The 14,198-nt window shown below is 34.7% G+C and overlaps 1 protein-coding gene across 1 annotated transcript; it reads right to left on the bottom strand.

Moving 5' to 3' along the window:
- Positions 1 to 213: 213 nt before the first annotated feature.
- On the bottom strand, positions 214 to 10,905 carry alphaSnap (Alpha-soluble NSF attachment protein). Its single transcript, XM_089640491.1, has 6 exons — positions 10,671 to 10,905; positions 8,802 to 8,998; positions 6,092 to 6,171; positions 5,507 to 5,692; positions 4,964 to 5,137; positions 214 to 4,295 (listed from the first exon to the last, which is right to left on the bottom strand). The coding sequence occupies exons 1-6, from the start codon at positions 10,760 to 10,762 to the stop codon at positions 4,146 to 4,148; spliced, it is 879 nt and encodes a 292-aa protein (XP_089496617.1). The 5' UTR covers positions 10,763 to 10,905; the 3' UTR covers positions 214 to 4,145.
- Positions 10,906 to 14,198: the final 3,293 nt, after the last annotated feature.

A 14,198-nucleotide genomic window follows, 5' to 3' on the forward strand; every position in this document is an offset into this window, starting at 1 on the left:
ATATTTTGGTACAAGCATGATGAATCATGGAATAGATTATGCATGGTTTTTTTCCTTCTTTTCATACTTACTGCCTTTTTCTATGTTCTCATTGCTCCTTCTCGGTTCTAGTAGATTCATATTGATCTCTCTCCTCATCCTCCGCCCAGCTACAACTCGCCATCTTCTCAACATCTCAAGGAAAGAATAAAGAAAGGAAACCAACTACTGATATTTAATGTTTATTGCATAAACACATAATGATGACATAATAAATTGTGACAATTTACTATTAACTGCTATATTATAATGTAAAGTAAGCTGGTTAGGAATGCCCTAAACGCCCGCACATCTTGTTCTCTATATGCTAGTGATACAATTATTATTCAAACATAAATACTAACTTGTGGCTGAAGTTATCCAATGAATTTTCATACAAATGCATTTAGAATATATTGTTTTTCTAATAACATACATTTTTCTATACATTAACTGAATTATTTACAAGCTGAAGAAAACTAAACGCATTTCTCTACAATGTCAATTTATTTTCTTTTTTCAATCAATACCTTTAAAAATGGTGGAGTTCTCTTTCAGAACCAACCAATGAGGTTTCCACATATAAGAATGTTTTTTTTTTGGTGCTTTAAAAAACCTTATCCCTATACAACTAGCTTCACACGAGCGTGAGTTTGTGTCGTTTGTATTTGAGAAAAAAACATGAAAGAAAATAAATCTGTTTTTGGGAATGGTACCGGTGTCGATAGAACGTGAGGGAGCTGCTTATGTAGGGACGCACACGTGTTTCAACAAGTCGCCCAACCTCATGGTATCATAACGAGCTTTAAAAATGTGGCCCATGACATTTCCTACATTTTTTTCCGGTTGCAAAGAGTTACAAAAGAATTTCACGGATTTTTTTAAAATTTAAACGGTGTTGTTGGAAAAATCAGAGTGTTTTTTCTAAACTGTACAACCTTAATCCATGTAATGGAAATATCAATCTTATTTTGACATTTCAAAATTTTGCATAATAATATATTAAGCCTTAGGAAACGACGAAAAATATTGAAGGACAACTTCAGTCAGAAGTTTCTAATTCAACGTAATAAATACACAATACAAAGTGATTTTGTGTGTCTCAAGCATTACATAACCTAGTTTACATACTTCCTTGAAACAGGCAACATGTAACCAATGGAATGCGTTAAACAAATACGCACGAAGCGCGAAAACAGCGCTATCGGTGGCCAAATGGCAATATACATAAAATATATACTTATTTTTAAGATATTTCGATAGCCTTAATTTAATGATTGATTCACAGTCGCTCTCACCAATCAAAACTGAGCAAATACTAAGCTAAGTGAAACTTTACCTACAGCGGAAGACTTGGCAAAGGATTACTCAATTCTTTTTCACCAAACCTTGTTGATTGAGTGCTCATTCAAAGCCAATGTCAAAGCAAAACTCGTATCAGGAATAAAATATTGGATATTGTACTTATTGTGAAAAAGTGATTTATTTTACATGGAATGCATAAATTGAAACATTTCTATCTGCATAAAGACTGTTGACAGTTTAAAACTTGAGGCAAAAATTACACTAGACTACGTTGGTGACGGAATTGTGCACTTGAGCCATGCTTAGCAATTGTTAGCTTAATTGGTGACAGCAGGTATCAAAAAATTAATCTTTTGAAAAAATTAATGGGCTTTTCAGTAGTCCAAGTGTAAATATCTCGACAATACATTTTACTGAAGGTATAAATACCATTTACATGAGGTGAAATCTTTAGCGAGGTGACATTTTGATATGGATGGTCTTCACTTGGCACCGTCAGTTGTGGTCAATAATACTGACAAGTTTGACATTAAACTGGCAGGACACATGACGCTTACATATTGACTTTCAAGCTGACAAAAAGTTGGAGTGCTTCATTTCGTATATTTGTTTCCATTCAAAACGTAAATAATTTTTAAAAGTCATTCGTTGATCTATGATGATATTTCAATAATGACATACACAGTAATAGTTGAAGTTATAAATTTTCAATAAGCTAAAAGATTTAAAGGCAAGACGTATTGTAAAATTCAAAATTTAGTTTATTTGTTAGCGAATAGTATCCGAATAAGATAAACTACATAAACATTAGGTAATATTTTGAATACATACATGGTTTAATATCAGTTGCAGCAATGTACATAAAATTATTTAAATACACTCAACGTAATTATTGTTGAAATTTTTATCACTGTCGATGATGATAGCTTTATTTATGACAAAATATCAGTTTTGTTAGGAATTATTACATTAATTAAAAATCATCCTGGTCCTAAGAAAATAATAAGTATTCAAATAATATATTATTAAATAATGGATATTAAATGCAATACGGAATTTAGACCACAAAATTAGTGAATTTAGTATTAAAATTACATGCAGATACAATAGTCGGGAAAAACGCCAAACACGCGCCCAACATTTGTACACAGTTGACATTTGTCACACAAGAATGGGTCATTTCTGTAACTCTGTTTCCTTCGTCCAACAACATGGGTCTCCCCTCCAGAAAGATCCCACACACAGCATCCACAAAGATGACATAGGCCCCAAGGGAAATTATTTAAAAAATAAATAAAAAGAGGCCAGCTACCAAAAAAAAAAAAACTAAACTTTTTTTAATGTGAATACCACACGAGAGTCCCAATTGCTCCCAACCATCTAGGGCCAGTGAGACTATGGCATCCCCAATTGGGGTGTGTTGTGAGGCTGAAGAAATAATAATAATAAGTATGCATTATGTATGTATCGGGGTCTTCACTTTAGCATGCCAAATCTAATGTTCATTAGCACTTCCAATGTTGAATGATAACAATAAACATAGCTAGAGCCACTTTAAGAATTGTTCAATTTGATTCTGAACAATTGTGATCGATAACCTATCAGCCATGGAATAGAATAAATTAATTTAAAACATTTAGCAGTAAAATTGCCATTATTATCAAGTGATTGCATAATGCAGCTGAAGTCATGACAACTGCATTGGTGAGGTAAGTGCATCTCAAGAGAATGCTTGAGAAGAGAATTGCCAACCTCACAAGGTCACAATCTTCATGGAGAAACTCACAGAGAACAAGGTCACTCCCATAGAATGCTTAACACATTGAGACAATGGACAAACTAAAGGCATTAATCATACTTTATAAAAATAAATAATTCAAATAATTTAATAAGGAAGGGGATAGGCATCAACCTACTATGTAATAATAATTGCAACTAGTGTTTAGTTGTCCTGGTTCAAGGAGCAAGAACTATTAGTAAATAATGCCACAGAAATAATAACCGTTCGTGCACCCGATTAATTAGCTCAAACATTTAATTTTTCAAAAATATTTATCACAAATTACCTTAAGTTAAAAACATCTGTCGATAACAATGGTGTCGTTTTTAACATTAAACCTTAACCTACGTATTAACCGCCGGACATTCCCCCGCAAACGGCGCGAGACTTTTCTACAGGCCACTCGCCGCCAACGAACGCACTTGCAATCACTTATTGACCATTACAACTATGACTATATATATGTAAGGAATAGTTAAATTTAAAGATACATACTTAATAAGTCACTATCAACAAGCTAATTGTAATGTTATATAATTAATAATATGAGAAAAATCAACAATAATTATAATCCAAATAAAATATCGAGACATGTATAAAACATTATAACAAAAAAGCACACACATAATATAAAATAAATAAGCCTATTCTCACCATGGCTCAGAAACCGAATAACCCACTTCTTTAGACCCACTACGACTTACAAACCATTCAACCACATAACTGCAGTGAAGAATTTAAGAAGTCAAAATCAGAAAAGGCTTTTTAACCTGATAGTGAGAGACTTGACATCCAACTTATGATAGTTGTAGTTAACGAATACCAACACGGAGACAAACGCGATAATAGTCTTGAGGATACTGGAAGATTTGAAGGTGTACAGGAAAAACGAGACGACGTGAGTTTGCTCGCATTCAAAGGCAGACGCGCCACAGTAGAAAGTGAGGGTATAGTACAGGATGACGAGCAGGAGGATGAGGCGCGAGAAAGGGTCGGTGGAGGGCCGGGAAACGGCCAGGAAGATGGACTGGGTCGGGGGCAATCAGCGCAGGTCGGGGTTGTCGTTTATCTGCTTCTTGATGCGCAGCAGTATGCTGGTGTACCACTGGTCCAGGCGGGAGATGCTGTCGTACTCCTTCACCGCGTCGGTGAAGCCCTCCACGTTCTGATCCTCCAGGTGCTCTGTCAGGACCTGCAACATTCAAACTTTGTGATGCGTGTTGCTAAGGGCTACTATCAATCATGAAACCGGTGACCGGCTGTACGGATTCTGGCAGAACTGGAGATCTTTTCGCATATGATGGGGGCATTGCCTGGAATGTTTTGGTGAAAATTTCAAAAATATCCAAACAGCAACAGTCAACATTGCAACTTGCTAGAAAACGTCATCTTACAGACTTCTCACATTTTTTATATAATATGTGGATTGCCAGGTGTTTTCAAGCAGATGCGGACTGTTTCACATCTGCGTCACATTTAATAAATGCTGGAGTCTCACAAGGATCAGTTATGTCTCCTACATTGTTTTTAATTAGCATTTTAATGTGTGCCACCAATACGTTGCTACGTTGATGCTAATAAAGCCCACGATAGATCTCAGTTTGACAAACCCTCTAAGGCCACAGAAACTTCAAAAGCTGAGAGGGTTTTGGTTACCTCAAAAGAGAAATGAGTAAATGCTTTAGTCACAAACGGTTCAGTCATGTCTCCTACATACAGCTCGGAGGGTTTTGGTTACCTCAAGAAATAAATTTTGGCATTGTAGCCTGCTGGTTGGCAATACAGCAAGGACTTAACCTAAAATGACTGAATGAAAATGAGGATTAGTCATATGTATTTATGTAGGATAATTAGCCGTACCTTGATCAGTTTGTACTCGCGTGAGTCTTGGAAGGCGGGGTACTGTGCCTGGTAGCGTTCAATGGCGTGCTGCGCGTTGAGGCTATCCACACACAGGTGGCACAGAGCCGCACGGAACATGTACTCCTTAGCACTGTACTTCAGCAGGGAGCTTTCCAGCGAAGAGGTGGCGATCTGGAAAACAGCAAAAAAAGACACAAGGGTTAACAACATTTATATATCCGCAACAAGCTTGTGTGAACCAGTTGCCAATCAGTAAATTTAATAATATCCTCTAACTAGTGTAAAACTGTGCCAAATGCCAAACAGTAAATTGTTCAGGAAGGCGTTTTTTCTGAATTCATTCATTTTAAGGGGTGAATAGAGGGAGTTAAAATTAATTCAAGTTTATTTCTCTTTCTAATGCGTCCTTTTACATAATTAAATATATTATATATCACGGAAACCCACTCTAAGTCACCAAACGAAGTGAACCACTTAGGGTAACCTATGACAGAGGTGTTGGTTATCCAATGACTGGTTCTGGAATGAAGAAGAACTCACCTGTTCATAGATCTGGATGGCCTTATCATAGTCCTCCAGCTGAGCAGCATACTGGGCCACCTTCAGCATGCACTTGTTGGCCGAGCTGTTGCTCTCCTCGCCCTTGAAGTAGTCAGCAGCCTGTTCGTAGTGCTGGATGGAGCGCGCCAGGTCCACCGCCTCGTTTTCATACATCTCTGCTATGCTCTGAAACAAAAATCAGCAAATATAACCTCACTGAAATTCAACAAATATAGATCTGTCGCGTAATCAAAATGTAAAAAAGCAGTAATACCCATTTGCAGCACTATCGGAGTGATATTTTAAATCGAAATATCCATTTACCACAATCGAATTGGTCAGATTTTGATGCAAATAAAAACAGACCTGGTCAATGTAGACATTATTTATGACATCTGAAGAAATGGGAAGTTAGCAAAATGCGAAAAGGACCATGTTTTTGAGGTTTGGAACAAAGTGATCTGGCATGAATATTATTAGTAACGATTTTTAACTCAAGCAGTATACGGCCTTCTCCCTCTTAGAGCTATACCAAAGCTGCAGCGGCGTATTACGGAATCTTTATAAGACTGAATGTATGCAAACCTGGTGATGTTTAGCTGCCATTGTAAATCTTCCCATGTCTGTGTATATTTCTATAGCTTTTAGGAGGCACGAGACAGCTTCTGCAAATTGTTAAATACCAACATATTAACTAAAGTTCAATCTCTTATGATTATAACCCTTTTTGAGTAGTTGTTCAATGGTCATGTATTATTGGCAAAAATTATTTAAAAAACACTTTGTGTCAGTATATATAATAACAATGAGAAGCATTTCTTTCAGTGTCGGAGAATCAAAAAAATGCAATTTAATAGTTATTTCGTTCAAACTGATTTATGGATAATTTAATGTATTTTGTTCATGTTGCATTTTTAAATAATGAATGCTTAAATTAAACCCAAGCTATGAACCTATTCTAGGTTCTTAGTTTGGGTTAAATGAAATAAGAAAAAAAAAAACCCTAACTTAATTTTTTTATATATTAGGTCATGGTCGTAATGACCACCAAGTGAACACAATTTGTCAATTTTACTGAAATATATATTAAAATGCATTATTGAGCTTCTCCGGCGACAGAATGCTTCACATTATAAATGAGCTGATAAAAAGTGTTTTTTTTTTTTAATTATTTGTGCCTTTTCAACCTTTATTTCAAACAGCTATATCTTAAAATAATGCATGATATGTTTTTTTTTACACACTACTCCCCAACTATAAAATTATAGTCTGAAATTATAGCCTAATTTGTATTACAATTCCATAAACGGAAGTTAAAATAATCAGTGTTGGGCCATTTAGTGATATTTTATGTGTAAAAAATGTGTGTATTTTATTACATTACAATTTATTTATCATTTTCGCACAAGTTATTACAAAAAAAACAAAAAATCCGCAACTCTGGTGCAGTGGCGGATCCTGACTTTTGGGTGTACTTCTTCTTCTTCTTCGATGGCGCTACAGCCCATATCGAGCTTTGGCCTCCTGCAACAGTCGCCTCCAACTCCTCCTGTCCTCAGCGGCTGACTTCCAGTTTGTCACCTGGAGAAGCTGTGCTGCATCCCCTCTTACCTCATCTTCCCACCTCAGTCTGGGTCTTCCCACTTTTCTCTTTCCACCTGGGTGACCAGTCAGAATTCTTTTTGGGACGCGTGTATCCGGCATTCTCTGTACATGCCCAGCCCATCTCAGCCTGAGGAGTCTCATGTGTGCAGAGATGCTAGGGGCCTTATATATATCGTACAATTCTATATTGTGCCGGATACGCCACTGTTCGCCCTCTTTCACGGGTACACATATTCTTCTTTTGGGTGTACTAGAGTGCTAATATTACAAAAAATTACATTATCGACGTTGAAAACAATTTATTTTTTTCGAAAATTCCATTTTTTGTATGAAGATTTTCTGGATCTTTTGTAATATTAGCATCTTTTGTAATATTAGCATCTTTTGTAATATTAGCACTCTAGTACACCCAAAAGTCACGAGCCGCTTCTGCTCTTTTGTAAGTTTAAGGACGGGTTGTTTCGGAGAATTTGAACAATTCATCAAATTTCAACGTTCTTTTCCGGGTTCTGTGAAAGTCATATTCAAGTTCTGTTATTATATCATTATAGGCTAGTTGCTTGACAGAACTGTAATAAAAACAGAACTTGAAAAAATCTTTCGCATAACTGGAAAATGAACGTTAAAATTTGATGAATTGTTCAAATTCTCCGAAACAACCCGTCCTAAATGTAGTTTCCTTTTGATAAAATATTCATCCAAAACAAAAGAAAAAAATTTGAAAAATGGGGAATTCTTGTTCCACATTTTTAAATACGTATACATATAGTTGGAACACTTACAAAAAGATTAACTACCCTTCCCACCGGAAGAGTGTTAAGGATGTCCAACTCATCCGGACATTTACTGTATTTTTTATGAAGCTAAAGATTATGTCATATAGATAAAGGGTTAAGTTTAGAAAAGGGTTCTTATTATATATTAACAATAATAATTAATTGAAAATGTCAACCATACAAAAAATCAACCTTTAGACTTTTCATTTATATTTTTATTATTTTAATCAAGTGCTAATCATCTAATCAATCATACGAAAGTCAATAGTAATGTATCAATTATTGAGATAATTCCCTAAAGTGACAGGTAAAATAAGCCATTATATTTTTTGTAGTCACATGTGACACTAAACATAAACCACATTGGGAAGCCGACACAACAACACAAATGATTTTGAAATACAAATGAATTAGCAGAGTACAGTGTGAAAACGATAACTGGACGCTGAAAACTAAGTGACAAATTGAAGAAACAATTATCTGAAGTAAATGTGCCCACGCCCGTTCATTCTCAATGGCTTTATATTCATTCAAACATGTTTCAACGTGTGTACCTTCTCGCCCGATATGTGCTAGTCAAGTCGCAACATCGCACAAGTAAAATTTTCCACCTATAATGATGGAAATAGAAGAAATTCAACCATTGTCAGGTTATTTGTAACAGGAATATTTGACTATATTTTACATTAAATTTTGTATGACAAAAAGAACCTCTCGGGGATGTTTTTGTTACAGGAGGTTTTCTGATCTTTATAGATTCACGCTCAACTAAGCTGTGCCCTTGAGGTGATTTTCTCACGTTAACAGCGCTATACAAATAATCCAATCATTATAATTCTTGATAAACCTTGCAAAAATATTTATTAGAGGTAGAAAATAAATGTCTTTAATAATTATCTAAAAATATCAATTACCATTTGTATCGCTCTTTTTGAAGCAATTGGCGGCATCCACAAAGTTGGTGGCGGCATCATGTCGGCTGCCGGCCTTGGCGTGCAGCGCCGCCGCGTCACAGAACGCCGTGCCTGCAGCACTCCACTTCTTGGCCATCTTGAACAGGTTCGCCGCCCGCTGGTAGCAGTCGACCGCATCCTCCACCTTATTGGCGCCCCTGCATTCACAACGGTTCACATTACAAAACTACAACTATCTGATTTGTAACTGGTACATAATAAGTTGCTGAATTTACAATGTTTCAATGATAAAATCATTAACCCTTGGGAACTTTTATGCCTTTTAGTACTTTTAATTATTTAACGATGTATCGATATTTTTATTTAACTGCTATCGATCTATCGATAATTTTATTTAACTGCTATCGATGTATCGATATTTTTATTTAACTGCTATCGATGTATCGATATTTTCATTTAACTGTTATCGATGTGTCGATATTTTCATTTAACTGCTATCGATGTATCGATATTTTTATTTAACTGCTATCGGTGTATCGATATATTTATATAACTGCTATCGATGTATCGATATTTTTATTTAACTGAGACGGGCTCATAAAAGTCCTTCTTCTTTTATATTACTGAGGTATATGAATTAAGCAACGTTAGAAAGCAGCAACACCATTCTATGTATTTGCATTTAAAAGTTTACCACAGACAGTTCCAAATAATTACAATATATTCCTTTTCGAAAGAAAGATTTGAATATTTTATTCATGTTTTTTATATGAAATGAAAAACGGTGAAGTAACAATAATCTATGGTAAATCTGTGTAATTAAATATGTTATTTCACATTTATAGTTGTAACTCTTTTTTGTCGAGATTAGGTTAGTTACAGACAGCTGAAATTAGTATGATATTGACGGCCCCGAAGAACAATGTCAGATGTGGAAATTTGTAGTTTTGCATTACAGCTGTTTAAAGTTTCATTTCTTCATTTTTACTGTTTGTACTGTATTTCTTGATCCTTAAAACAGTAAAAATGCAGAAACGAAACTTAAAACAGCTCTACTTCAAAACCACAAATTTGCACATCCAACATTATTCTTCGGGACCGTTACTATATATTTTATATCCATTTTTTTCATTACTATGGCAGCACCGATTTTAGAAGACCCGTAGTCTTCGTAATTCTTTTTGGATGGTGACCATTTTAGATCCTAATCTTCTCATATCTGATCTGATACACAATATTATTATATTATTATGATAGTAATAATCTAGGATCGTAATAAGACCAAAGCTGAAAAGTTAGCAAAAAAGAATGTCTATTTTGTTTCATATTTTCCACGATGCAATATTGTTTTATGGTATTTCTCTTAAAAATAAACAATGCAGGAATCTTGCTTTATTATATTTTTTTTGCTTTGGCTTATAGATAATATCACTGACTACGTTTGTTTATGTATATAAAAATAAATAAATAAAATTATGTACATAAGAGCTGAGACTGTGTATCTAAAAGTGCAATAAACGCATAATTGTTTAGGAGTGATGACGATTTTAGACAGTTAGTAAATAGTTCGTCATCATAATCGTGGATTTGATCATCATTTTATGATTCAATTTTCCACGGAAGAATATGACAGTAAATAATGAATACAAAAGGGGCTTTAGCAAGAAATAAAGCAGAATATAAGAGAAAATGTCTGATGAAAACGTAGACAACAACCTTGTCCAAATAATCGATTTTAGTGTTGCAACAAGACGAGCTGTCAACTTGAAAACTGGGCAGATCGTGGGATGCATAAATCATTATAAATAAACGACTACGTCAAAAACGAATGACAGAATCAATCGCCAATAAAATAAAGACAAGACTCACCCGAACAAAGACCCCAGGAATCCTTTGGACGAAGTTAACTTCTTTTCGGCTTCCGCGATCAGCTGAATCGCCTTCTGTTCGTTGTCTGCCATGATGGAGATTTAAAAAAATAAACGTGAACTAAGATAATTGTAAACTATACACCTTATTGACAAAATGTCTGGTATTTCCAGATATTTCGTTGACTCTCGCTCAAAACCCGACCAGTCAGAAATCGTTTGTACCAACCTGACCGCGAAATATTATAGAAAACTGCGAGACGAACAAGTCGGCGAGATGGAACACAGAAATCGATTCGCTATTGCTATATCACGGATAATAAAATAGTAAATAAGGGATGAAATCTTTTAATATTTCTGCTCGGTTCCTAATTACATATAAAAATATTTGAATAATGTTATGAAAATAATTATTTCTACTAATATTATAAATGAAAAATAAAAAATAATAAAGGTTCAGTTGAATTTTTTCTGAATTAAAACAGGGTTTTCCAATAAAAGGTGTTATTTTTTGATATTCAATCGTAAAAGATCAATGGTTTCGTTGCTTGTGTGGCACGTAGCGCCGTCTTGTTGAAAGTAAACGTTGTCCAAATCAATACCATCCAATTCCGGCCATAAAAAATCATTAATCATCTCTCGATAGCGCAATCCATTTACCGTAACTGTTGCTCCAGCCTCATTTTCAAAAAAAGTAAGGTCCAATGACTCCGCCGGACCATAAACCGCACCAAACAGTCACACGTTGAGGATAGAGAGGCTTTTCAACAATAACTCTTGGGTTTTCCGAGCTCCAGATGCGACAATTTTGCTTGTTGACGAAGCCACCGAGGTGGAAATGGGCCTCATCACTCAAAATGATTTTTCATTTGATTCACTCAAGTGAATTTTTATAATTTCAATGCTTTTTTGAAGCATGTATCGTTCCATTTTTATTAATGGCGTAGTTTCTACTTGTCAAATGTCAAAAAACGACAGCTTCAAAAGTAATATCTACCGAAATAGCGGGCTATTCAAAATAACATATCTTATTGGAAAACCCTGTATAATACAAGCTGAGGTGTACCCGGAATTGCTCGGAGACTTTTTCTACTTTCTATAAATATAATATGCATATATAAAAAATACATAAACCTTCCAGAAGAAAATATAGAGATGTTAATTAGTCATGTTAAAGTATTGCGGAATTTATAAATAATATAAAATAAAGTCGCTTTCCGCGTCTGTCTGTTTGTGCGTTTAGCTCTTACAGATTTCGATCGGTTTTTCACTATCATTTAAAGAATTTTTTCCAGAAGGTTAATATTTATAATTCACGCGTATTACATTTATAGAAAGTCGATGTTTTGAAATTAAATCGTAAAAAATATTTTTTCGGTCGCTTACATTGCTAACGCTGGTTAAACCTTATGAGATAAATTAAAAAGATGTACTACGGAAAGTGTATATTTTAAAAAGTTGTATATATTGTTATACGACGCAACACATAGTTGTATATGTTGCGTTGGTATATGTGTATCTCCCTAGGAAAACCCCCAGCATTGCCGGGTACAAGTCGGCTAGTATTAAATAAAATAATTAATGACCTAATTTTGTTTTCTTCGTTTCAATTTCGCCGCTAGTGAGAGTAAGGGCCCGTTCCCACTTCCGTTTTCAAATCGGAGGCGGGTCCCGTTTTAAAAACGGATGCCCTAGTGGCTGTAGTGGATGTATGGAGCTGTTCACACTTGTCCGACACGATTTGAAAACGGATCCGACATTTTTTGTCGGATGGCTCGCCTACGCAGCGCGTCCGTTTTTAAATCGTGTCGGAACACGCTCGCTCATAGTGTTGTATGGAGCTGTTCACACTTGTCGTCCAGTCGTTCCGGCAGAGTCCCCGCCAAACCCCGACCCCTCCCCGCCCGCTCCCTGTCGCAAGGAAGCAGGCACGCTGCGTGCTTGTATTTGGTTATTTTGTTAAGTAAATAAATCAAAACTACAATAATGGATAAGGAAATAAATCCCGAAAATTTAATACCACTGGTCGAAGAAAGAGTATGGTAATATTTTATCTTTAACTAAATAAAAACAAAACACTTGGTGTACACAACTTTTGTACATGAAAATTTTTATTTTTATTTTTTTAAGTTTACTTTTTTTAAATTTTAAAGCTTTAATGAGATGCACGGAAGAGCGTATTAGTTAAATAAACACATAATAAAAATATTTGAGTTGTTATTGTTTTCTTACTTTAAAATATCGATAGCCTTTCTTCAGGGCAAATGCACTTTCTCAATTTTGTATTTTGATATGTTAAGCTCTCTGAAACTCATTCCAGTAGATGGTTAAAGGAAGTGATAGACATTCTCTTAAGCCATTAAGCGCCCTTGAGGTGATTTTTCATGGTGAAAACGGCGCTATATAAATAATCCAATCATTATTATTCTAAAATAATTAAAGAACTTTAGTTCATCACTTCTCAACTCACCAATTAACATTTGGAAAATTCCTACAGAAAATCATTCGGCTATGATTGGGTGTACCCAAAATTTTCTTTTCACTTTTTTCCTTCTTTTTAATAAGTACAACATGACAAAAAGAGCTTCATCGTCGTCCATTGCGCACCATTACTGAAAAATGAGCAAATAACATGTTTTTGTTGAATCGACAATTATTTTTTTTCGTAGAGTATGGTCCGTTTTCAAAACGGATCCGTTTTTAAAACGGTAGTGTGAACAGGGCCATTGGCCATCCGTTTTTAAAACGGGACCCGCCTCCGATTTGAAAACGGAAGTGGGAACGGGCCCTAAGGAAAACCGTGTAAAAGTAAATTAATTGAATTGAACACGAATTTTGGCCTCAGAACAAGACTTTCCAAAGAGAAACATTTAGAAAATTCAACGTTGGAAAAATTTACATTTTCTAAGTAGTTTTAATTTTTTATATCAAATTTAATCATGTTTGCATGTATGCATATTACTATTTTATTTTATTTGACACGCATTGAGGATGTCATGACGAAAAATGTTTTTTTTTTATTATTCTTTATTTTGGCTTTCACCCATTAGGGGTGATCTTGGCCATACACAACTAACATTTTTTCTTATTAACAAATACAACAAATTACAGAATATAATTGATTACACATCATAACATAACATAACATAACGTAACATAAATAAACCTAACACAAATAAACCTAATATAAACATAAAGTAACATACTTAACATAAACGGTACAGAGCTGGTAACAGTAGGTTATTACAAAATTATTAAAATGTGTACAATATAAAACCTGTGTACAATATAAGTAGGCGTTTTTCGTTATTTAACCAAAGATTTTTCTAAAATTGACAATCTTCTTTGAAATTGGCAATCTTATAAACAAATACAGCATATGGGAGTAAATACATGTGATTATAAAACATAAAGATAAACATAACACAAACATACCATGAACATAACAGAAACATATCATAACATAACACACACATAAAATGAACATAACATATTATAAACATAACATAACATAAACATAACATAGGTA

The sequence above is a fragment of the Hesperophylax consimilis genome, chromosome 15 (genome assembly GCF_061612785.1).
Source record: "Hesperophylax consimilis isolate HC1 chromosome 15, BYU_Hcon_1.0, whole genome shotgun sequence".
NCBI lineage: Eukaryota > Metazoa > Arthropoda > Insecta > Trichoptera > Limnephilidae > Hesperophylax > Hesperophylax consimilis.